General features: G+C 52.8%; 1 protein-coding gene across 2 annotated transcripts in view; it reads left to right on the top strand.

Annotated features, from left to right (window-relative positions):
• Nucleotides 1-24936, top strand: part of LOC147608486 (uncharacterized) — a 73614-nt gene that overhangs the window by 18455 nt on the left and 30223 nt on the right. For both annotated transcript variants that reach the window (XM_086789328.1, XM_086789329.1), the window contains exon 3: nucleotides 10375-10476. In XM_086789328.1, the coding sequence (XP_086645454.1) occupies nucleotides 10375-10454 (80 nt within the window). In that variant the 3' untranslated portion in view covers nucleotides 10455-10476. The remainder of the gene's footprint in view (nucleotides 1-10374; nucleotides 10477-24936) is intronic.

Raw genomic sequence — 24936 nt, 5'->3', positions numbered from 1 at the left:
CCAGTCCTCTTCCTCAAGGCCAATTACTTGAGCCATGTTTACTGTGATTTGTTGGTCTCTAAGTTTCTCGTGCCGTTCCTTAGCTTCTCATTGTGCTGTTTTTTTCATTTCATTGTGTTTCTGTTGCTCTTCCTTTTTTTTTTTTTTTCCGAGAAAAGATCCTTTCATTAGTTATGTAAAAACGCCCGTAGGGCTACAAAAGATCTCTCCTGCTCCTAAGAGAGAGAAGAGCAGTGAATACATCATGGCAGCCCGGGAGACTCTCCCTAGGTGCTGTAAAGTACAAGCATCAGTATAAAGAACTGAGCGGCTAAATCATACAATAGGGGGGGGGAAGAGCCAAACAGGTGGCCTGTAGTGCCAACGGGGGGATCCCGTGTGTAGGGTGTAGAACGGGCCGCAGCGCCAAGTGGCGTGAAAGGCCTGGCGCCGTAAGATCGCCTCATCCGAGTCTCCCCGGATGCGGTCGTACTGTCCTCGCAGGGTGTGGATCAACTCCTGCCAAATCCCCCGAACAGTCTCTGCTGGTGGCTCTAATCTCCCCTCAAAGGCCGTAAAGCACCGGGCCCTCCAGGTGAACCAGATGGTGAGGCTGCTGAGGAGCTCCCATCGTAAATCCCTCTCCTGTGTCCAGCTGGCGGACGAGAAATCCGGTGCCGGAACCAGGCGAGGCTGGCCCCTAATAAATCTGATGGCCTGACTGCCCTGCTCCATCTCATAGCCCATAGCAGGCCCTGACGAAGTCGACCAAGCAGCGGCACCCCACGTAAACATACCCTCTGGAGAGAGGGGGGCCAGAATACGCAGCATCCGCAGCCAAATCTGCTGTGCCTGAGGGCAGTCCCAAAGGCAATGTCTCTGTGTCTCCATAGGGTGGCCGCATCGGACGCAGGCCGCCGGAAGACCGCTGTAAACAAGCCAAGTGCCAACTGCTGAGCCCCTGTGGGCGACCAGCCACTGAAAAGCCGAGATCCTGCGGGCCTGTCGACTAGCCCAGAGCCGAGCCCAGAAATCCTCCAGGAACTCATGTGAAAGTCCCTGCAATCGCCAATGCCCCGCTGCCGCTGGAGAAACCGTCCTCCTCGCCGTCAAAATATGCCGTCCCAGCCGAACAGTATACTGGAAAAAAGTGATCTCTGTGGCCTCAAGGGATGCATAAGGATCATGCCACTCGTACTCCCCGGGGTCCCACTGTAGCCGGGCCAAGGGGCGCGCTGCATATGCCCATATGCGCCAATCCGGGAGCACATCAGCAGGGTCGGGGTCAATATGCCACTTCCGAGAAGCGGCAGCCACTACCCGAATCCTCTGAAAGGTGCACTCTGCAACCAAAGGCGACTCCACCTCCACTCTCTGGAGTCTGCCCTCATCCTGAATCTCATAATAAAGGCATCTGCCATCCTCAGTGCTGGCTCTGATAGCAATCAGGATCTCCAACTGTGTAAAGGCTCCCATCCACCGTGGGGCCACTGGCTCGAGGGGTGTGAACCACTCCTCTGTAAGTGCCTCCTGAATATCATCCCTCATAATCAACCCCCCTCTGAAGTGACTCAGCCTCTCCACCTGGGTCTCCTCTGGTAGACTGCAGAAAGCCTGCCAGTCTCCAAAACTACGAGCTGGGCCTGCCGCTAAAGGTCCCCAGGCTAGACGAGGCCGAGAACCAAGCATATGACCCTGCTCCGTACGAACCGCTGGGCTCCAGATGAGCGGCTGCCTGGCCCGCTCCTCAACACAAGAAGGAGGCCGCTGAGAAAGCCCCGGTCTCAGCAGCTCCCAAGCTCTCAGGATACTCAAAGCAAATCTGTCCTCCCATCCTCTACTGAGGCCTGTCCTCCTCATCTCTATGAAGATCTAGCGAATCTCTGGTGCCCAAGTACCCCCTGCAGGGGGCGCCCGAGCCTGCAGTCGCTGCAAGAGGAGCTCTTTCCAAGGCTCAGCGCCTGGAAGCAACCCCCGAACAATAAGCTTCCCCAATAAGGCTCTACTCTGATCGACTGGATCTATAATGCCCAAACCGCCCTGAGCCAGCGGAAGTGTAATAACTTCCCATGCAACCTTTGCCCGAGCTGGCTGACCGTCCCGCCCAGACCACAGAAAGTTCCTGATCAGCCTCTGTACCTGGCTGATGCAAGAGCTCGAGAAAATCCAGCAAGACATAATGTACCACATGGTCGCTAACAGCACCTGATTTGCCACCACCACCCTCCCAGCCAAGGATAGTCGAGCTGTACTCCAATACAGTAGCTTCTTCCGAATACTCAGAAGAAGCGGGGCAATCTGCTGCTCAGGTGACAAATCGAGGCCAATCTGGCATCCCAAATACCGCACTGCTGTGCCTGGAGGAATCCATCTAAAACCGGGGTCCGGGCTCCATGCCGGAGTGGGAGCACTACTGATCCAAAAGGCCACTGTCTTGCGCCAATTGATCAATGCTCCCGAAGCTGCACTAAAAACCTGGAGCGACTGCTCTGCCCGAATAAGATTGGCCTCATGGCCATGCAAAAATAAGCCCGTGTCGTTTGCAAACTCAGCATCAAGCAAATCCTCCCCCCGGACTGGGAGCTGAAGTCCTCTCAAACCAACCTCCTCTGCCGTCAAATACATACTCATAGCCTCCGCAAAGAAGAGAAAAAGGAAAGGGGCGAGAGGACACCCCTGACGGACTGATCTGGTCAGCTCAAAACTCGGCCCCCGACCTCCTGCAATCAGCACCTGGCTGCGAGCTGTGGAATACAGAGCTGACACCCCTCTGATCCATCCTGGCTCAAAGCCCAGGCGAAGCATAGTGCCCTCTAAGAATCCCCAATCAACTCTATCATATGCCTTCTCAAAATCGAGAAGCATCACGACCAAGTCCTCGCCAAGAAACCTAGCTCGGGCCGTCGCCTCCCAGAAAGTAAAGATGTTGTCAAGGATACTGCGCTCCTTGACAAATCCTGTCTGAGTAGCATGAATCAACTCCCCCAGGAAGGGCTGGATCCTCAAACTCAAGGCCTTTGCTAAGACCTTGTAGAGAGTATTGAGGATCGTAATAGGCCTCCAATGCCGAATGTCATCTGATACTCCCTCCCCCTTGGGGATAAGATAGATCAAGCCCTCTGAAAAGCTCTGCGGCATCACCCCAGTGTCCAAAACATGCTGAAAGCCTCTGCGGAGGCCTGGCCCCAAAAGGTCCCAATAGCGCATAAAAAAGGCCGGCGTCAGTCCGTCCTCCCCTGGGCAACTATGTCGCGGCAGGACCCTCAAGGCCTCGGCAAGCTCAATCTCTGACAAAGGCGCACCTAGAACTGTACGCATATGGTCTGTGACCCTCCTCTGCACATGGGCCCACACAGTCTGTCTGCAAACATCTCGATCCTCAGTGGCCGGCTCCGCTGAAAGCAGGTCACTATAAAAAGCAGTGGCAATGGCTCTGATCTCCCCGAGCTCAGTAGCTATCGATCCATCCGGTCTACCAAGGTGGCGGACTCCTGCTCGCGCATGACGGGGTCCAGTGATCTCAAAAAACTCCCCAGTCACTCTATCACCAAGCTGCGTCCACTGAGAGGCCTGACGACGATAGTAAAACTCATGTCTCTGCTCCTCTACCTCTCTAACCTCCTGACGTGCCTGGCTCAGCTGGGACGCCACCCACTCACATGCAGGCTGCTGCTCCTGAAGGCGCTGCAGCGAAGCAAGGCTACGTCTAAGCCGTTGCTCCCGCTCGCGAATCTCTCCCAGTCGTGTCAAAGCTGCAGCGTGTAGAAAAGAGCTAAGATCAATGAGTCCCTGGGCACACTGGCCCGCTGCATCCTGGTCAGAGCACTGACTATCATGCCAGATCCTCTCAATGTCCTCAGCGAGACTGGGATCTGCAAGTACCCTCTCTGGGATCCTCAACTGCAAGCTGGGCTCCCGTGTCCCCTCCTCCAATGTCAATATAACTGGCGCATGATCTGAAAATGAGGTGCCAGCGAGAATGCCGACGGAGCCCCCTCGCTCCCCTAACCAATCGCCCACATAAAAGCGATCAATCTGTGATAGATTAGTCCCTCCCTGCCGGCGATCCGACCGAGAGAAACTAAGACTGTCCTGAGACCGGGAGAAAGCCCCATGCTGCCATGCATCAGTGATCCTCAGTGACATGCAAAACCGGTCCCAAGCTGCAAGCTCCGTGCCGTGCACTGTAACATGACTGCCTCCCACCCTATCTGCCGGGTCCTCAAGCATGTTGAAGTCTCCCCCAACACACCAATGTGTGGCCTCTGGCAATGCATCTGTAACCTGAGTCCAGAACTCTGCTCTGGCACTAGCATGATTGGGCGCATAGATGTTGAGCACACCCAATAGCTCATCATGCATCCTCAGAATGACATACTGTGCTCTACCAGGCACAATGATCCCTCGATCCACAATGGCCTGCCGCCATACATCTGCAATAACCATGCATACTCCTCCCTGTCCACCCAAAGGACCAAACCCTGCAGACCAAAAAGTGTCCCATCTACCAGGCATCACCGAACCATATCTCCGGATCCTGCTCTCACCCAAGTGGTGCTCCTGCATCATCAAAATGTCAATGCTGCCACCAACCAGGCATCTCTGAAGCTCCTGCCTCAAGCAACCTCGATAGCGTATAAAGTGTGCTCCGCCAAGGCCCTGTACATTCCATGAGATGATCCTCATGGATGCCCTGCTGAGGTGGATGCTGTCTCAGCCGTACGGCGGGCCTTCGCAAGCGGCTTGGATGGAGAGTAGTCCCCATCCGAACGGCTGCGAATCTGCCCACCCGGTGTACTGCAAGAATCCCGGATCAAGCACCAGTGGCTGTGGCCCATGGCGACTGCCTCCTGCTCTGACAGAGAAACCTCGTGTATACTCACATATCCAGGGTCGCGTGCCAAGTCTGCCACTATGCGCACGACCAAATGCCGAATCCCTGAGGTATCCACACTCCCGGGATCCAAGAAGAAATGAGCCAACTCCCAAAGTCGGCCTATCACATCAGTCACCTCCAGATCGCTCATGTGGTGAGAAAACTCAACTGCTTGAGTCTTCAAAGTGCTGAGAGCGAGCTCTAGAGTCCACTCCCGATCACAAGGTCCACAAAGAGGGAACGAGAAGGCCACCGCTGAGTCTAGTGCCTCCTCCCCGCGGGCCGGAGGTATCACTACATGAACTCGAATGGGTGCTGGCTCATGGGGGCCCTCTGCTCCAAAAAGCCGTGTAAAGGTATAATCAAAGGCCTCCGAGCGCTGTCTAATGCCAAGGCGACTCAGCCGACTGCGGATAGATGAAATCCGTGAGGCCCTAATCGGCATAGGTCTCCTCTGTGATGCTCGAGCGAGGTTAGTGCTCAGCGCTCTCTGGACTGCAGGTGAGCGCCAGGGAACTGCCAGGGTCTCCCGGGAAGGTGAGGCGGGCGGAGGGGGAGGAGGGGGAGGCGAGGGAGGTGGAGAGGGAGCCGCTGCCGAAACCGGAGCGGGGGCAGGAGGAGGCGAAGGTGGAAACGAGTCGGTGGGAGGGGACGGGGGTGGGGGGGGTGAAGAAGGGGGAGCTGGCATCTCCTGGTCCTCGGTCGCTGCAGGGGTCTCCTCCTGAAGGGGAGCAAAGCTGTTCCTCACGGGAACCCAGTGAGGCTGAGACTGTGGCTGCTGCTGCAGCGGTCTCTGTGCGTGCTGCTGTGGCTGTCTCCCTCGGCGGCGCCCCTGTCCAGGCTACCACTCCGAGGTCTCTGTGGCCTGAGCAGGTGTCCCTGAGGCAGCCTACCGAGCCGAATCTGTGGGCGGGCCATCAGTAGCCCGCGGCGGTGGTGAGGGTCGAGGTCTCCTGCGAGGGTAGGCCTTGGCCAGATGACCGACCTGCCTGCAAATGAAGCACTGGTTCGGGAGCCCCGAGAACTCCACTCTCTGATCTATCCACCCCCCCCCTATCCTAGGTAGCTGAATGACCTTACGAAGGGAGGAGATGTCAGACACCAACACTCTGACCGAAGGTAGCCCAGCTGCTCTGGCCACCACTGAAGCTGTTGAGGGGCCCGTCTCTAGTACCGAGCCCACCAATGCTCCGAGCCTGGAGAGGAGCGGAAGATACTCCCGACGGAGACCAGGGAAACAAACTGTAATATGGAAGAGGCGCTCTCCCTGCTCCGCCGCTGCTGGGTCAAATCCATGCTGCCAAGGTCTGAAGAAAGCCCGAGCACCCCTGATGTCCAGAGGACTCATGGCAAGGACCTTGGCAACGCTCTGGGCGGCCTCGAACTCGATCTGATAATGGCCCCGGCCCAGGAGCTGTACATCAAGGATCTTGCCCACATCTGCAAGAAGGCGAGCCTGAAGAAGATCCCTGATCTCCCCTCTGCTGGGGCGAGTGCCGACTATACGGCAGATGGTGGAATGAGCCTGGAGGCGTTCCACCTCTGCAGTGAGGCTCCTCTTCCGGCGAAAGAGAAAGCCTGATGGGGATGTCCTCGGGGGCGGGCGAGGGGGCTGCGGGTGAGTCCCTCTGAGGCGAGGCGGGAGGAGTCTCCATCAGAGTCTGAAGCTCAGGCGAAGGTGAGGCGAATGCGGAAAACCTGCAAGGAGCGGGCTGCACCCAAAGAGGCGGAAGACCGGATGAAAATGAAGAAAAAACAAAACCCCCTGGGGGTGACCAACAGCACGAAAGAGGAGGGAGAGGGGGAAAACGAAGGAGAAGCCCTGGGGGGGGGGGGGGGGGGGGGGGGGGGGGGGGGGGGGGCGGCAACAAAGCGAAAGGGAGGGGAGGCGGGGCGCTGGCGCGAACAGGCGGAAAAGGGGGGGGGGCGAAAAGGCGACAAAGGGGAGGGGGGGGCGAACAGGCGAAGAGTGGGTTGGGGGCGAATATACAAAAAGGCGGCTAGGCGGGGGGGGGGACGAAATGGGGAGGAGGGGGGAGTCGCAGCAGCGAGGCAGGCGGGGAGTGAAGAGGCGAAACGGCGAGGAGAGGAGAGGACGAAATGGCGAGGAGGGAGGAGGCGCACCAGCGAGGAGAGGGGAGCGAAGGCAGGCGGGGGGTGAAGAGGCGAACCGGCGGAGAGGTGGGGGGCGAACAGGCGACAGAGAAAAGGGGGGGGCGTGCAGGCGCGCAGCGCAGGGTGGAGGCGGGAGGCTTCAGCGAGCTCGTCTGGCTGAGAACTTCTGTTGCTCTTCCTTTTTGAGGCAAATGGCCTTTAAGGTGTTCTGTGTGAGTGGCCCATAGTAGTGTCGCAGTTTGCTACCATTGAAATAACTGGCCATCTCGACACCGTCGAGAGTTTCAATGTGCATTGCGCCTTGTGGGGCTATTTTGGTCACTAGAAAAGGTCCTAGTCCTCTGTATTTGAGTTTTTTCTTATGATTTTTAGTACTATAGGGGAGGACCATATCCCCGTGGTTCATCTCCTTGTCCTTAAGCTGTCATCAAACCATTTCTTGCGCCTTAGTTTTTTGACAATCATTCCATACACAACCTTTCGTGTTTCATCGAGTTTCTCAAGCTCAAAGAGCCGATTGCTCAGGACATTGCCAGTGAGCCTTTCTTGTACAGTGACCCTTAAGCTTGGCACCAAGAATTCCATAGGCATAACTGCTTCAATGTCATATGTTAAGTTGAAGGGTGTCTGTCACCAGTCTTGACCAGTGTTTCACACACTGAGTAGAGCCAAGGTGTGAACGGGGATTTTCCACAGAAGAAAGCTGAAGCATTCACTGGCATGGATTGGCCTGAAAGATGGCCACACAGCATGAGCAGCATGGGATTTTATCAATAAAGTGACATAATGTTTATAAGTCGGTGTTTTCACACATCATTAATGAAGGGCTGGACATATTATTATTTTGGGCATCTACAGGTGGACAAAAGGAGGCACCTAGTTGTAACTTCGCAGCAAGTTTGGGAAAAAATCTTAAAAGTAGTTATTTTTGGTAGCTAAGGCCACTTTTGGCAAAAGGGGAAAAAGCAAGGGCTAAAAAGAGCTGGCTGACTCCAACAAAAGGGAGAATGGGCTGAATTCGTGGAAAGAAGAAGGGGCAGTAGTCAGGAACATTCTCCCTCTATTCAGCGCTGGCCATACAGTTGCACCCTCTTGCTAGTCGCCTGCTGAAAAACTAGCCGACAATAGCTGATTGTTTCTATATTCCACCTAGAGGCTGCAGAAGCTGGCTAAAGAGTGATTTCTTCTCTCTATATCTCTTGGTCGACTGGTTGCAGCAGAAGCTGATTTTCTCTATATCTCTCTATATCTCTTGGTCGACTGGTTGCAGCAGAAGCTGATTTTCTCTTTCTACTGGCTGCGATTGAGGCAGGCCATACAGTTGTGAACTTTCTCTATCATCTAGCTACCTGTGAGCAGGCCGTACACTGGCTGTTCTCACTTCTCAGGAAGGGTGGTTCCTTTGGTGGTCAGTACAGGCAAAATACGTCTTTCTCCTCTTCTGTCCTGAGTACAAGCATAAAACTGTGGGCTGTTTTGGGACTGTTTTCTCTCATCTCTGGAAGAGAGCTTGGTCTGAATATTGCTGTCGCTTTGTGGAAAATCCGGTGCTGTATGCACTCGCACCTTGGTTTATTGTAAAAGCTTCTATCTGAATAAAGAAGTTCCTACGAGGGGCCTGCCGTTCTGGCTCATTGCGGTGTTATTTTTATATTGTATTGTTCTTCCGCTGTGAAATCATGTTCTTGTCTTCATGCTCTGTGTTTGGTATCTAAAGTGTTGGTCTATTATTATTGTTTCGGGTCCCCTACGGGTGATAGTGTCCTTTTAATGGCCACTTTATATGCGGTGCGATAAGCCCAGAGTGTGGTCGGCAACTTCTGTTCTTTCCAGTCATTTGCATCCCGTCCCTACAAACGATGTCAAACTGTTTTGTTTGGACATGGGTCAATTCATTCAGATGCTTATGCTAGTAAGTTTCTTGTAGTGGACACAAGGTTAGGGCTCATGAGTGCTCGTGGTCTTCTATCTAAGAAGAAGATTGAGCTGGATGATGATCAGATGTATAAGCTACAAATGGCAACAGGTTTTGTTGCTAAGGATGTGGTGTTCTTCATGGAGCAATGGCTGGGTAGAAATGGTATATTTGAGGATAGCATTCGTGGTTTTGAAGAAACCAAGTGGAGAATGTTGAGTAATGCTATACCTTTGACATTGTCTGGTTTGACTAAGGACAAGGCAGCTCTAATTCCAAGGGGATTGCTGATGACGAGGACTGGGATGCTTGTGCATGGTGGGAAGTTGCCCTTTAGTATCTTATGGGACTACATGTGGATTAAACGAACAAGCGACAGAGATTATGTAATGCCAACTTCTGAGTTAGTGGGGAGTTGCTTGTGGTCGATTGTGATGGAAAGCAAGGGAGAGAAAGGAGGCTTTGAAGCCATTGTTTACATATGCGAGCATGTAATAAGGAGGCGAGAAGTGTTTCAAGAGAGTGCAGTAGGCAAATGTGTTAAAATTCTCATCACTAGCTATATTCATGCTTATGGACATTTTAAGGTGGATGGGAGACTGGAGTAGCCTTACACGCAGGGCCAAGCTCCGATTGGATTATAAAGGCATTGCAAGCATGCCTTTCTTAGGAAACAAAGTTCCGACACTCGGGAGTACATTGCCTGGTTATGTAACATTTCTATGGCCTAACTCGCCAACATTCCCATGTATAGATGGGATGCTGGTTGATAAGACGCACAAGGAAACAACGGCCATCCAAGTGACTATAATGCCCATCACGAGCCATGCAAATGAATTCTATGGAGATGATGATGGCAAGTCATGCCAAAGTGGCCGAATGGGTGAAGGCTCTAAACATTCCAAATAAAAACATGTCATTGATTTGGATAGGATTAGAGAAGCTAGAGAAGCACGGTCCAAGAGATTGGACAAAATGTGCAAGTAGTTGGATCATTCCACCGAGGCATTACTTTGTCAGTATCTCGGACCTGGTTGCAGCACATACACCGCACTTGAATGTCTTAAAGCTATTATACTCTTAGTGGTATATGTGCAGGAGGATCCATGCTTATGTCAGTGTGAAAGTACCTCAGTGCCAATGTGATCATTTTCTTATAACATGATGTTTCTACTTAGAATGAGAACAAACTGTTATATTGGTAATGCACTTGGTTGGGTGCCACATGTTTGTGTGACATGTTGAAAGTTCATGTCTTGGCTCCGCCTCATGTCAAAGGTTATATTGGATGTTTGGCTGTGGTGGTCCTCATCTCAACTTTGTGAAGGACCCATCTACACTATGTGATTTTGATTTTCTATTACTACCTTGCATTTTACTGTGAATGTTGGCAGCATGGACACCTACTTAACATATTTGAAGATGGGTGTTGATACTTAAAACAGTCTCATATGTATGAAACCCCCATAAGGATTCATGTGTCTTGCAGGATGGAAAATGGTAGAACAGTTGGGATTTAAAGACTGCTTGTGTCAAGAAATGAGAAGCCCTTGGCAGAACCTGCCTTAGCGTTGAATGCTTCCCATCCAAGGTACGTTTCTCTCTATTTTTCTCCCTCTCTTAGTACTTTGTTCCTTTCTCAGATCTGTAAAATAAGGGAAACCGCCTCTAGTTTCACGCGTGCTTTGTTTATAAGATTTGCAATGATCAGTTTTGGTCTTGTGATCACAACAGCCACTGGTCACACAACTAATGGAAAAAGATTTGAGTTTCTGCACTTGAAAAGTGTAAGATTAAATGAGAAAGGAATTGCACAAAAAGCAATAATCCTATGTTAGAATTTGCATTGACTACCCTTTAGAGGGATTACCCTGGGTTTTTATTGAGCTTAGCAGTGAGTTTTTAGAGGAAGGGGAGTATGTCATGTGCACAGAGTGTATCTACCGTGTGCAGCATGCAAACAAGACTAGCTTCAAGGCTTGGGGTTGCTTGAAGCTAGGCAGGCTGATTGGTGAGCTGGACTAGGGATAGACTGACGAGCGGGCGCCCTCATGGGCGGGCACCCAAGTGTGGACGCTCGGTGACCGGCCAAGAGCCTATAAAAGGGTGGCCAAGGTCAGTCAGTTGGTTAGAGTCTCGCGAGTCTTTGCGAGAGCTGTGCGGTCAGGAGCCTAGATCTAGTGTAGTTGTGCACCTGCTTCATGCAGTCGAGGCCGGCAGCAGTCTCAAGGCCCGCGAGGGTAGCTGAGTGGCGGTATGGGACGTCACGGGGCAGAGATTTTCCGGTGCGTCTTGCTAGTTAGCTCAGTTTTTGGCTCGGTGGGGACAACCAAGACTTGTGGGTTTTGCCCACGGTTGTCATGGTTGGGTGGTGAGTCAGGCCTGCATCCCCTTCACGTTGTTTGGCTTTGTTTTGCAGGTTTCAAGTCGTTTTTCAGGATTGCTCTACGAGGAGATCCGTGGGGATTTGACATACACACCATCAGGAAGATCTCTCCCTCGAAGGAGATCATCCTCTTCTAACACCTGAAGATCCCTTAGCTTTTTCTCTGAGCTCAAAATCAACTTCTCATGGAGCATCTCCAACTCTTGGAGGCCAGCGCAACATAACCAACTCCATCAGCTATCCCCGACTTCATCTCTCCTTTCTTTCAGATGGAACAACAAAGATGAGAAGGTGAGGCCAGGCGATGGGAAGAGAAAGTTGAAGCAGAAGCAAGAAAGCAACAAGACAAAGTAGATGTTAGCACATTCATCCCCAGTTTCTGCCCATTTCTGGTGTCCTTTTGGTCCCTTTTGTATGGCCCTTGATTGTAGGCTGACCACCCCTTTTTTCCATATTTTTCTAGGATTTTTCGGAGCTCTTTTGGTATTTTACCAGTTGGCCAGCTCATATGCTCCAGCCGGCCAGCATATTCAGTCTTAGTCGGCCAGGATTCCTCACCTATAAATAGGTGGGGCTGGCCTCTCCCTTTTCATTCAGTCTTGTACATATTTTGCTCCCTCACTTATGAGACTATCCGTGTCTCTTGCTTGGGACTGTTTTGCTTCAGTATATTCAGCATAGGTGCTCCATATCTCTCTCTCTCTTGCACTCGCTATTTAGCACACACTAGTGCCCCTTTGCTTCCGCTCTGTGCACTCTTTCATGGTATCATCGCTCCCGGTTCAGCGACTCCTCTGCTGCCCCAGATTCAGCCCTATTTTCAGCACCCTCTCCTTTGCGTTTTTCTCAGATTTGCAGTCTCTTTGTTGCTGCGTTTTCTGGACAGCACCTGCTGATCACTTTCTCTACAGATTGGCTTCATCGTTTGCAGCCATCAGATAATTTTCTGATCAGTGTTTCATTCCACGTGGAGTTTGGCGGCCCGTTTTTTTCAGGACAGCAGCCCTCTTCTGGCTGCATTTTCCTCTCCGGTGGTCATTCCCTTTTGCAGAGGGGGTTTGTGGTGTTTTGGGCTTTGGTGGCACACTTGGTACCTGTGGAGGACACTTCTTCTTCTGAGATTGTGCATATTTCTGAGATTGAGCCCAAGCTTTTGTGATGGCTACTCTGACTTCTCTTCATATGTTCTCTGAGTTTGCAAAGTTGGATGGTTCCAACTACACCCTATGGAAGGTGAAGGTGAAATTAGCCTTGCGTGGCATGGATCTTTGGGATTGGCTTGTTACACCGGCCAATGCCACCCCTCCCACCCTTGCTTCCGGTGGTGCGACTCAAGCACAGATTGATATTTGGCAGGCGAATGATCGTCGCATTTTCTCCTTTCTGATGTTGAACTGTCAGGATTCTGTTCTCTCTCACATGTGCGTACAGCAGATGCTGCACATGAAGTTTGGAAGGCTTTTGCGGATCTCTACGAGATTAAGTCTCCGGGTTGGATTTTGGCGTTGGAAAAGCAACTTATGAACTTATCAGTTTCTGCCTTTCCATCTTTATCAGCTTTCATCTCGAAGATGAAAGATCTCCGGGAGACGAGCTTGCTGTTTGTGGCAAGGACATCTCTACAGAGGACATGGCTATTCGGCTTCTCTCCAAGCTTCCAGAGAGGTTTGATGCATATTTTCAGTCTCTTGTTTCTTCTCCTCGTCCTGTTCCAGTTACTTGGGAGGAAGTTCTCCCCTCCATTATGCAAATTGAGTCTTGCTTTGAGGAGCGGACCGGCACCTCTGGTGGCCCTGATGGAGCTTTGGCGGCGCGAGATAAAGGGAAGAATCAACAAAAAAAAGGGAAAGAGCATTCTGACAAGAACTCCAAGGATTCCGACAAGGATAGAGACAACAGCAAATCTTCTAAGAACAAGGACATTAAATGTCATTATTGTGGCAAGAAGGGTCATAAATCACTCCAATGTCACAAGAAGAATCGTGATGAAGCAGCAAAGAACTCTTCTTCTACAGCGGTGTCCCAGACCAAGAAGGATGATGGCATTCTTCTTTTAGTAGGTACTCGTTGTATACTTGCTCTTGTGACTTCTCAGTCACGGTCGTGGATTGTGGATAGCGGTGCTTCTGCTCACATGACACCCCATCGAGATTGGTTCGAGGACTTCACTGCCAGGTCAGGCAAGATCACTTTGGGTGATTCTTCTTCCGTGCCAGTACATGGTTATGGCAACATCCCCATCTTCAGCTCTTCCGAGGACAAGAGCTACTTCTCTGACATTCTGTATATTCTAGATTTGGCTTTTAACCTTTTGTCAGTGAGTGCTCTTACAGCTCAGGGTGTGGAGGTGATCTTTTCTCATTATGAGATTACCGTTTGTGATAAGGGGACTGGTAGCATCTTGGCTCAGGGAGTCCAAGATAGTGGTCTGTACAAGTTGACCGCTCTCCTTTCTGGTGCTTCTTTTGCTCTTTGGCATACTCGGTTTGGCCATTTGAGCTATCAGCTTCTGCAACGAGCTTCGAAGGATGGATTGGTTGAGGGTTTACCGACCATCAAGGCTCCGTCTTCTGCTTGTTCCTCTTGTTTACAGGGGAAGCAACACCGAGAAAAGGCGGCAACACACAGATCTTCTACATCACTTGCTCTCATTCATGCTGACTTATGTGGTCCTATGAGTACCGCGTCTTTGAGTAAGGCGTTGTACATGCTCGTGATGGTGGACTCGTGAGCACCAACGAGAACTCGATCATGAGCGAATGTTACTCGAACACAAGCAAAAAGGGAGATCATGCATGTGCAGTTTCAACATACCCTCTCTTCATTCTCTCTGCCCATAGTTGCCACCAGCCATACTCCTGCAACATCAACTACCGTCATCCGAACTTAGCTAAACTTTATTAAATATGACGGTAAATGTGATTATTCAGTTGTCAATCAATTTATTCATCAATTTAATGCATATTTTCCTTTGGCTAAGTTGACAGATCCTCAAGGTAAAGTCCACGTAGCGGCTTCCCATCTTACAGGCGAGGCAATCACTTGGTGGCAGCATTGGTCTAGCTTACATACAAACCCGACCACAGGTGTTACTTCTTTTCATTGGGACACCTTGGTTCTTGACCTGAAGACTAGATTTCTCCCTCCCTAGTATTTGACCAACCTTGCAGATGAGTTCCATGGACTTAAATAGAACGGGTCGCTTGTGCTTCAGTTTTCTGGTGAGGTTATTACTTTAGCATAGCAGTTAGGGTTATTTGAGCAGGCCAATATGGATCAATTCATTCGTGGATTGGATCCTAACATTCGGTTCACAGTTCATAACTTTGAAACCAGTATCTATGATAGGGCTTTGACTCCCGCTCAAAATGAAGAAATGAAGATGAACGGAGGTAAACCAAAACAACCGTAGTCTAGTACCAAACCCCAGCAGCAACTGTCTTCTTCGCAGCCACTCTGTCTTCTAAAGACGCCTAGAAGGACAACAGTTCTAGCTCTAGTTCAAGGGGTAAGGAATCCAAGTCTACTGGAGGCTATCTTCGTCTAGAGGAGCAGAGGAAGTACCAGTTAGAAAACTGATGTTTCTACTATCATATCATTGGGCATGGTAAGAAGGATTGTTAGAAATGGCAAGCGGAGCAAGCCTCTATACTGTCTTCTGCCACAGTTGCCACAGCATCTTCCGCTCTTCTTGCTACCACCTATGCGGTTCAGCTCTTACCCTCTGTGCATCCCATGCCATCTGTGGTGTTTGATGCTAAGGAGGAGGGTGAGATTGAAGCCACAAAGAAATGCCTCATCCAAGTTTACGGCTCTGCACCACCAGTTTGTTCTTTTTGACATGGGTATTTTTGAGGATGCCATCTCCTCCCAGTTTGCTACCAAAATGAGATGTACTTTAGTGTCCTATCATTTGGAGGTGGATAGGTTTACACTTGGTCTCCGCACCCACATATCTCAAAAGGTACAACAGTTTTCTTTTCAAGTTCAAAAGGTCTATTTCTAGGGAGATTTCATTGTCTCGCCTCTTTTGGGGTGTGACATGATCTTAGGAATCCAGTGGTTTCGCTAGTATGAACCCATTTCCGATTTGAGGCATGGCACTTTTACTATTTGTAAAGGTTTTTCCGAGCGTGTCATGATTCATGGAGATAGGAGCATTCTTGGAATTCCATTGATTTCTCCTCTCTAGGCTTGATGAGCTATCTGCAAGGGAGCGGAAGGTTCATCTTCAGTCCCTGAGGTGGTAGATCTCTTTTCTCGACATCAGGACATTATGCTTAAGGACGATCTCCCACCCAGTCTCCCACCCTCGGTCCTAAGGATCATCATATCGATTTGGTCCTTGGGGCAGCACCTCCTAGCAAGTTTTTCCATCGTCTTTCCAAGACTTTAGAGGGCGAGCTAGAAAAGCAGTTATCTGATGGGAATTATTCGGTTTATGACTGAGAGCTTTCGGCTGTGATCACAACGCTCAAACATTGGAAGCCTTTTCTTTATGGATGGGTTTTCATAGTCAAAATAGACCACCAAGCACTTAAGTGGTTCCAGACGATGCCAAGTATCCAATGGAGTGATTGACAAGTCAGATGGAGTCAGATCTTCCAACAATTTGGAGGATTGATTGAGTACATCCTTGGTAAGCATAACCTAGTTGCAGATGCCCTTAAGTAGAAAGACCAGCATCTAGATCATTCAAGAGTCTACCATTCTCGAGATATCTGGAAACGACTTGGATAACATGAAAGATCAGTATGTCGATTTTGCAGAGTTTGGTACTCAATATAGTTTGGCTCTCACTTCTGAGCCTGGTCATTATTTAGTGCACAAACAGGCAAATAAGTCTAGACGAGTTGTCTACTTCAAGGAAAGGGATTGGGTCTATTTGCATATCATGAAACAGAGATTGAAACAAGTGGGGAAATATTGTCCCAAGCTTTCTTTTCGTAGTTTTGGACCTTTTCCTATAGTTCAAAAGCTAAGTGATGTCTCCATGAAGTTAAAGTTTCCTAATAGTTGGACGATGCATGATGTTTTCCATGTTTCTTGGCTAAAATCATATGTTGGTTTAGAAGTTTTTGATGTTTCAGATGATCATCAGCCAGACGTGGTTGACGAAGCAGAAGTCATTGAGCCCGAGCAAAACCTTCTTCATTATTGGAAGCATGGTTTCGGTCAAAGACCCTGTCAGTTACATGAAGTTACGAGATCGAGGTATCCACCATGAAGCAGTTTGGCTAGACGAGGAGTTCTTTTAAGAGTACCCCTAGTTGTTGGCGGACTACTTGGAAACCATGAATATGCCGCCAAGCTAAGCAGGAGGGAATGTCACATGCATTCTGCACTGTAGTTCACGGTGACAAGATGGCTCATCATCAGTGCATCATTATACATTAGTAGGACCCTTGAGGATATGATTTTAATGTATGCTGGGGTCCCATTGTGAGCCCCAATCCGGGACATGTCAGGCACGAGTTACATAGGTCTTTCCTCAGCCATAGAAGGTCAGTTAGTCAGTCAAGTACTTTAACCCACTTGAAGAGAATCATTCATGCATGTAGAAGTCAGTCTAGAAGCCTTAGTGTTTACATTAGGTCATGGTCTGCATTACATAGCATTCATCTCATGTGCATGTGAACCCTTAGCTTTACTATCCTTTAGCCATAGCATTATAACCTTTGCATAAGCTTATGACCTAGTCGACAGCCTTATGGGCCAGTCGACAGCATTAAAAGCTTTATAAACAACATATATATTATATTTATCCACTCGCGTAGCATTAGGAAGCGAGCTGACCTGCTTCTCCCAGTTCGTCTTCCCTTTCCCCACCCGCTGCCACACACTCTCTTCGCTCCCCTTCTTGCACCCGCTTTCTCACTCTTCGCCCCCCTTTCCCCACCCGCCGCTACCTCTTTCTCTCTCTTTTCCCCCCTTCCTGCAGTCCTTCTCCCAAGGGTCTCCCCTTTCCCCTCTCGTTGCGGCTTTCTCTCTCTTCGCCCCCCTTTCCCCACCCGTTGCCGCTTTCTCTCTCTTCGCCCCCTTTCCTGCAACTGCTTTCTCTCTCTTCGCCAACCTTCCTGCACCTACTTTCTCTCTCTTCGCCCACCCGCTGCCGCTTTCTCTCTCGTCGTCCCCCTTCCCCACCCGCTGCCACTCTCTCTCTTCGGCCCCCTTTCCCCACCCACTGTCTCTTTCTCTCTTCGTCCCCCTTCCTGCAGTCCTTCGCCCTGTTCGTCTCCCCTTTTCCCACCCATTGCCGCTTTCTCTCTCTTCGCCCCCCTTCCTACACCTGCTTTCTCTATCTTCGCCCCCACTTTCCCCACCCGCTGCCAATTTCTCTCTCTTCGTCCCCCTTCCTGCAGTCATTCTCCCTATTTGTCTCCCCTTTCCCCACCCGCTTCCTGCAGTCCTCCTCCCTGTTCGTCTACCCTTTCCTCCACACCCAGTGCCACTCTCTCTCTTCGCCCGCCTTCTTGCACCCGCTTTCTTACTCTTCACCCCCCTTTCCCCACCGGTTGCCTCTTTCTCTCTCTTCGTCCCCCTTCCTGCAGTCCTTCTCCCTGTTCATCTCCCCTTTCCCCACCTGCACCTGCTTTCTCTCTCTTCGCCCCCCTTCCCCCACCGGCCGCTTTCTCTCTCTTCGTCCCCCTTCCCCACCCGCTGCCACTCTCTCTCTTCACCCCCCTTCTTGCACCCGCCTTCTCACTCTTCGTCCCCCTTTCCCCACCCACTGCCTCTTTCTCTCTCTTCGTCCCCCTTCCTGCAGTCATTCTCCCTGTTTGTCTCCCCTTCCCCCCCACCCGCTTCCTGCACTCCTTGTGGCTATTCGTCTTTCCTTTCCCCACCCGGCCGCTGCCACTCTCTCTCTCTTCACCTCCCATTTCCCACCCGTTGCCTCTTCCTCTCTCTTCGTCCCCCTTCCTGCAGTCCTTCTCCCTGTTCGTCTCTCGTTTCCCCACCCGTTGCCGCTTTCTCTCTCTTCGCCCCCCTTCCCGCACCTGCTTTCTCTCTCTTCGCCCCCCTTCCCCCACCTGTTGTCGCTTTCTCTATCTTCGTCCCCCTTCCTGCAGTCATTCTCCCTGTTTGTCTCCCCTTTCCCCACCCGCTTCGTGCAGTCCTTCGTGTTCATCTTAACTTTCCCCGTCCCACTTCCTGCAGTCATTCTCCCTGTTTGTCTCCCCTTTTCCCACCCGCTTCTTGCAATCCTTCTCCGTGTTCGTCTTCCCTTTCCCCACCCGCTGCCACTCTCTCTCTCTTCGCCCCCCTTCTTGCACCCGCTTTCTCACTCTTCCCCCTCCTTTCCCTACCCGCTGCCTCTTTCTCTCTCTTCGTCCCCCTTCCTGCAGACCTTCTCCCTCTCGTCTCCCCTTTTCCCACCCATTGCCGCTTTCTCTCTCTTTGCCCCCTTTCTTGCACCTGCTTTCTCTATCTTCGCCCCCACTTTCCCCACCCGCTATCGCTTTCTCTCTCCTTGTCCACCTTCCTGCAGTCGTTCTCCCTGTTTGTCTCCCCTTTCCCCACCCGCTTCCTGCACTCCTTCTCCCTGTTCGTCTACCCTTTCCCCACCCGCTGCCACTCTCTCTCTCTTCGCCCCCCTTCTTGCACCCACTCTCTCTCTTCTCCCCCCTTTCCCCACCACTGCCTCTTTCTCTCTCTTCGTCCCCCTTCCTGCAATCCATCTCCCTGTTCATCTCCCCTTTACCCACCTGTTGCCGCTTTCTGTCTCTACGCCCCCCTTCCTGCACATGCTTTCTCTCTCTTTGCCCCCCTTCTTCCACCCGTTGCCGCTTTCTCCCTCTTCGTCCCCCTTCCTGCAATCATTCTCCCTGTTTGTCTCCCCTCCCCCCCCAACCCGCTTCCTGCAGTCCTTCTCCCTGTTCGTCTTCCCTTTCCCCACCCGCTGCCACTCTCTCTCTCTCTCTCTCTCTCTCTCTCTCTCTCTCTCTCTCTCTTCGCCCCACTTTTCCCACCCGCTGCCTCTTTCTCTCTCTTCGTCCCCCTTCCTGTAGTCCTTCTCCCTGTTCGTCTCCCCTTTCCCCACACATTGCCGCTTTCTATCTTCTCGCCCCCCTTCCTGCAACTACTTTCTCTCTTCGCCCCCTTCCCCCATCCGCTGTCGCTTTCTCTCTTCGTTCCCCTTCCTACAATCATTCTCCCTGTTTGTCTCCCCTTTGCCAACTCGCTTCCTGCAGTCCTTCTCCGTGTTCGTCTTCCCTTTCCCCACCCGCTGCCACTCTCTCTCTCTTCGCCCCCCTTCTTGCACCCGCTTTCTCACTCTTCGCCCCCCTTTCCCCACGCGCTACCTCTTTCTCTGTCTTCGTCCCCCTTCCTGCACTCCTTCTCCCTGTTCGTCTCCCCTTTCCCCACCTGTTGCCACTTTCTCTCTCTATGCCACCCTTCCAGCACCTGCCTTCTCTCTCTTCGCCCCCCTTCCCCCACCCGCTCCCGCTTTCTGTCTCTTCGTCCCCCTTCCTGCACTTATTCTCCCTGTTTGTCTCCCCTTTCCCCACCCGCTTCCTGCAGTCCTTCTCCGTGTTCGTCTTCCTTTTCCCTACCCGCTGCCATTTCTCTCTCTTCGCCCCCCTTCTTGCACCCGCTTTCTCACTCTTCGCCCCCTATCCCCACCCGCTGCCTCTTTCTCTCTCTTTGTACCCCTTGCTGCAGTCCTTCTCCCTCTTCGTCTTCCCTTTCTCCACCCGTTTCTGCTTTCTCTCTCTTCGCCCCCCCTTTCCCCACCCGCGGTCGCTTTCTCTCTCTTCGTCCCCCTTCCTACAATCATTCTCCCTGTTTGTCTCCCCTTTCCCCACCTGCTTCTTGTAGTCCTTCTCCCTGTTCATCTCCCCTTTCCCCACCCGTTGCCGCTTTCTCTCTCTTTGCCTTCCTTCCTGCATCTGCTTTCTCTCTCTTCGTCTCCCCTTTCCCCACCCGTTGCCACTTTCTCTATTCGCCCCCTTTCCTACATCTGCTTTCTCTCTTCGCCACCCTTCCTGCACCTACTTTCTCTCTCTTCACCTCCCTTCCCCCCCTTCCCCCACACGCTGCCGCTTTCTCTCTCGTCGTCCCCCTTCCCCACCCGCTGCCACTCTCTCTCTTCGCCCCCCTTTCCCCACCCACTGCCTCTTTCTCTCTTTGTCCCCCTTCCTGCAGTCCTTCTCCCTGTTTGTCTCCCCTTTCCCCACCCATTGCCGCTTTCTCTCTCTTCGCCCCCCTTCCTACACCTGCTTTCTCTATCTTCGCCCCCACTTTCCCCACCCGCTGCCGATTTCTCTCTCTTCGTCCCCCTTCCTGCAGTCATTCTTCCAGTTTGTCTCCCCTTTCCCCACCTGCTTCCTGCAGTCCTTCTCCCTGTTCGTCTACCCTTTCAGCACCCGCTTCCTGCAATCCTTCTCCTTGTTCGTCTACCCTTTCCGCACTCGCTGCCACTCTCTCTCTTCGCTCCCCTTCTTGCACTTGCTTTCTCACTCTTCGCCCCCCTTTCCCCATCGGTTGCCTCTTTCTCTCTCTTCATCCCCCTTCCTGCAATCCTTCTCCCTGTTCGTCTCCCCTTTCCCCACTTTCTCTCTCTTCGCCCCCCGTCCTGCACCTGCTTTCTCTCTCTTTGCCCCCTTCCCCCACCCGCTGCCGCTTTCTCTCTCTTCGTCCCCCTTCCCCACCCGCTGTCACTCTCTCTCTTCGCCCCCCTTCTTGCACCCGCCTTCTCACTCTTCGCCCCCCTTTCCCCACCCACTACCTCTTTCTCTCTCTTCGTCCCCCTTCCTGCAGTCCTTCTCCCTGTTTGTCTGCCCTTTATCCAGCCATTGCCGCTTTCTCTCTCTTCGCCCCCCTTCCTGCACTTGCTTTCTCTATCTTCGCCCCCACTTTCCCCACCCGCTGCCGCTTTCTCTCTCTTCATCCCCCTTCCTGCAGCCATTCTCCCTGTTTGTCTCCCCTTTCCCCACCCACTTCCTGCAATCCTTCTCCCTGTTTATCTTCCCTTTTCCCACCCGCTGCCACTCTCTCTCTCTTCGCCTCCCTTCTTGCACCCGCTTTCACTCTTCGCCCCCCTTTCCCCACCCGCTGCCTCTTTCCGTCTCTTCGTCCCCCTTCCTGTAGTCCTTCTACCTGTTCATGTCCCCTTTCCCCACCTGTTGTCGCTTTCTCTCTCTTCGCCCCCCTTCCTGCACCTGCTTTCTCTCTCTTCGCCCCCCTTCCACCACCCGTTGCCGCTTTCTCCCTCTTTGTCCCCCTTCCTGCAGTCATTCTCCCTGTTTGTCTCCCCTTCCCCCCCCCGCTACTAGCCGTCCTTCTCCCCATTCGTCTTCTCTTTCCCCACGTGTTACCACTCTCTCTCTTCGCCCCCCTTTCCCCACTCGCTGCCTCTTTCTCTCTTTGTCTTCCTTGCTGCAGTCCTTCTCCCTGTTCGACTCCCCTTTTCCCACCTGTTGCCGCTTTCTCTCTTCGCCCCCCTTCCTGCACATGTGCTTTCTCTCTCTTCGCCCCCCCTTTCCCCACCCGCTTTCTGCAATCCTTCTCCATGTTCGTCTTCCCTTTCCCCACCCGCTGCCACTCTTTCTCTTCGCCCCCTTCTTGCACCCGCTTTCTCACTCTTCGCCCCCCTTTCCCCACCCACTGCCTCTCTCTCTCTCTTCGTCCCCCTTCCTGCAATCCTTCTCCCTGTTCGTCTCCCCATTCCCCTCTCGTTGGCGCTTTCTCTCTCTTCGCCCCCCTTCCTGCACCTGCTTTCTCTCTCTTCGTCCCCCTTTCCCCACCCGTTTGCCGCTTTCTCTCTCTTCGCCCCCTTTCCTGCAACTGCTTTCTCCCTCGTCGCCACCCTTCCTGCACCTGCTTTCTTTGTCTTCGCCCCCCTTCCCCCACCCGTTGCCGCTTTCTCTCTTGTCGTCCCCCTTCCCCACCCGCTGCCACTCTCTCTTCGCCCCCCTTTCCCCACCCACTGCCTCTCTCTCTCTCTTCGTCCCCCTTCCTGCAATCCTTCTCCCTGTTCGTCTCCCCTTTCCCCACCCATTGCCGCTTTCTCTCTCTTCGCCCCCTTCCTACACCTGCTTTCTCTATCTTCGCCCCAACTTTCCCCACCCACTGTCGATTTCTCTCTCTTCGTCCCCCTTCCTACAGTCATTCTCCCTGTTTGTCTCCCCTTTCCCCACCCGCTTCCTGCAGTCCTTCTCCCTGTTCGTCTACCCTTTCCGCACCCGCTGCCCTCTCTTCGCCCCCCTTCTTGCACCCGCTTTCTCTTTCTTCGCCCCCCTTTCCCCACCGGTTGCCTCTTTCTCTCTCTTCTTCCCCCTTCCTGCAGTCCTTCTCCCTGTTCGTCTCCCCTTTCCCCACCCGTTGCCGCTTTCTCTCTCTTTACCCCCCTTCCTGCACTTGCTTTCTATCTCTTCGCCCCCTTCCCCCACCCGTTGCCGCTTTCTCTCTCTTCGTCCCCCTTCCCCACCCGCTGCCACTCTCTCTCTCTTCGCCGCCCTTCTTGCACACCCGCCTTCTCACTCTTCCCCCCTTCTTTCCCTACCCGCTGCCTCTTTGTCTCTCTTCATCCCCCTTCCTGCAGTCCTTCTCCTTGTTCGTCTGCCCTTTCGCCAGCCATTGCCGCTTTCTCTCTCTTCGCCCCCCTTCCTGCACTTGCTTTCTCTATCTTCGCCCCCACTTTCCCCACCCGCTGCCGCTTTTTCTCTCTCTTCGTCCCCCTTCCTGCAGCCATTCTCCCTGTTTGTCTCCCCTTTCCCCACCCACTTCCTGCAGTCCTTCTCCCTGTTCCTCTTCCCTTTCCCCACCCGCTGCCACTCTCTCTCTCTTCGCCCCCCTTCTTGCACCCAGTTTCACTCTTCGCCCCCCTTTCCCCACCCGCTACCTCTTTCTGTCTCTTCGTCCCCCTTCCTGTAGTCCTTCTCCGTGTTCGTCTCCCCTTTCCCCACCCGTTGCTGCTTTCTCTCTCTTCGCCCCCCTTCCTGCACCTGCTTTCTCTCTCTTTGCCCCTCTTCCCCCACCACTTTCTCCCTCTTCGTCCCCCTTCCTGCAGTCATTCTCCCTGTTTGTCTCCCCTTTCCCCCCCACCCGCTTCCTGCCGTCCTTCTCCCTGTTCGTCTTCCCTTTCCCCACCTGCTACCACACTCTCTCTCTTCGCCCCCCCTTCCCCACCCGCGCTGCCTCTTTCTCTCTCTTTGTCCCCCTTCCTGCAGTCCTTCTCCCTATTCGTCTCCCCTTTCCACCCGTTGCCGCTTTCTCTCTCTTCGCCCCCCTTCCTACACTTGCTTTCTCTCTCTTCCCCCCCTTCCCCCACCCTCTGTCGCTTTCCCTCTCTTTGTTCCCCTTGGTGCACTCATTCTCCCTGTTTGTCTCCCCTTTCCCCATTCGCATTCTGCAGTCCTTCTTCGTGTTCGTCTTCCCTTTCGCCACCCGTTGCCACTCTCTCTCTCTTCGCCCCCCTTCCTGCACGCGCTTTCTCACTCTTCGCCCCCCTTTCCCCACCCGCTGCCTCTCTCTCTCTCTTCGTCCCCCTTCCTGCAGATCTTCTCCCTGTTCGTCTCCCCTTTCCCCACCTGTTGTCGCTTTCTCTCTCTTCGCCCCCCCTTCCCCCACCCGTTGTCGCTTTCTCTCTCTTCGTCCCCCTTCCTGCACTCTCTCCCTGTTTGTCTCCCCTTTTCCCTCCCACTTCCTGCAGTGCTTCTCCCTGTTCTTCTTCCCTTTCCCTACCCGCTGCCACTCTCTCTCTTCGCCCCCCCTTCTTGCACCCGCTTTCTCACTCTTCGCCCCCCTTTCCCCACACCTGCTACCTCTTTCTCTCTCTTTGTCCCCCTTCCTGCAGTCCTTCTCCTTGTTCGTCTCCCCTTTCCCCACCCATTGCCGCTTTCTCTCTCTTCGCCCTCCCTTCCTGCACCTGCTTTCTCTATCTTCGCCCCCACTTTCCCCACCCGTTGCCACTTTCTCTCTCTTCGTCCCCCTTCCTACAGTCATTCTCCCTGTTTGTCTCCCCTTTCCCCACCCGCTTGCTGTAGTCCTTCTCCCTGTTCGTCTTCCCTTTCCCCACCTGCCTGCCACTCTCTCTCTCTCTTCGCCCCCCTTCTTGCACCCACTTTCTCTCTTCGCCCCCGACCCGCTGCCTCTTTCTCTCCCTTTGTCCCCCTTCCTGCAGTCCTTCTCCCTATTCGTCTCCCCTTTCCCCACCCGTTGTCGCTTTCTCTCTCTTCGCCTCCCTTCGTGCACCTTCTTTCTCTCTCTTCGGCCCCTCTTTCCCCACCCGCTGTCGCTTTCTCTCTCTTCGTGCCCCTTCCTACAGTCATTCTCCCTGTTTGTCTTCCTTTCCCCACCCGCTTCCTGCAAATCTTCTCCCTGTTCGTCTTCCCTTTCCCCACCCGCTGCCACTCTCAATCTTCGACCCCCTTCTTACACCCGCTTTCTCACTCTTCGCCCCCCTTTCCCCACCCACTGCCTCCTGTCTCTTCGTCCCCCTTCCTGCAGTCCTTCTCCCTGTTCATCTCCCCTTTCCCCACCCATTGCCGCTTTCTCTCTCTTCGCTCCCCTTCCTGCACCTGCTTTCTCTATCTTCGCTCCCACTTTCCCCACTCGCTGTCGCTTTCTCTCTCTTCGTCCCCCTTCATGTAGTCATTCTATCTGTTTGTCTCCCCTTTCCCCATCCGCTTCCTGCAGTCCTTCTCCCTATTTGTCTTCCCT

This window comes from Cibotium barometz, chromosome 53, assembly GCF_041138505.1.
Source record: "Cibotium barometz isolate CiBa-2024 chromosome 53, ASM4113850v1, whole genome shotgun sequence".
NCBI lineage: Eukaryota > Viridiplantae > Streptophyta > Polypodiopsida > Cyatheales > Cibotiaceae > Cibotium > Cibotium barometz.
The sequence above is the reverse complement of the archived record's forward strand: the minus strand, read 5'-3'. Positions and strand labels throughout refer to the sequence as shown.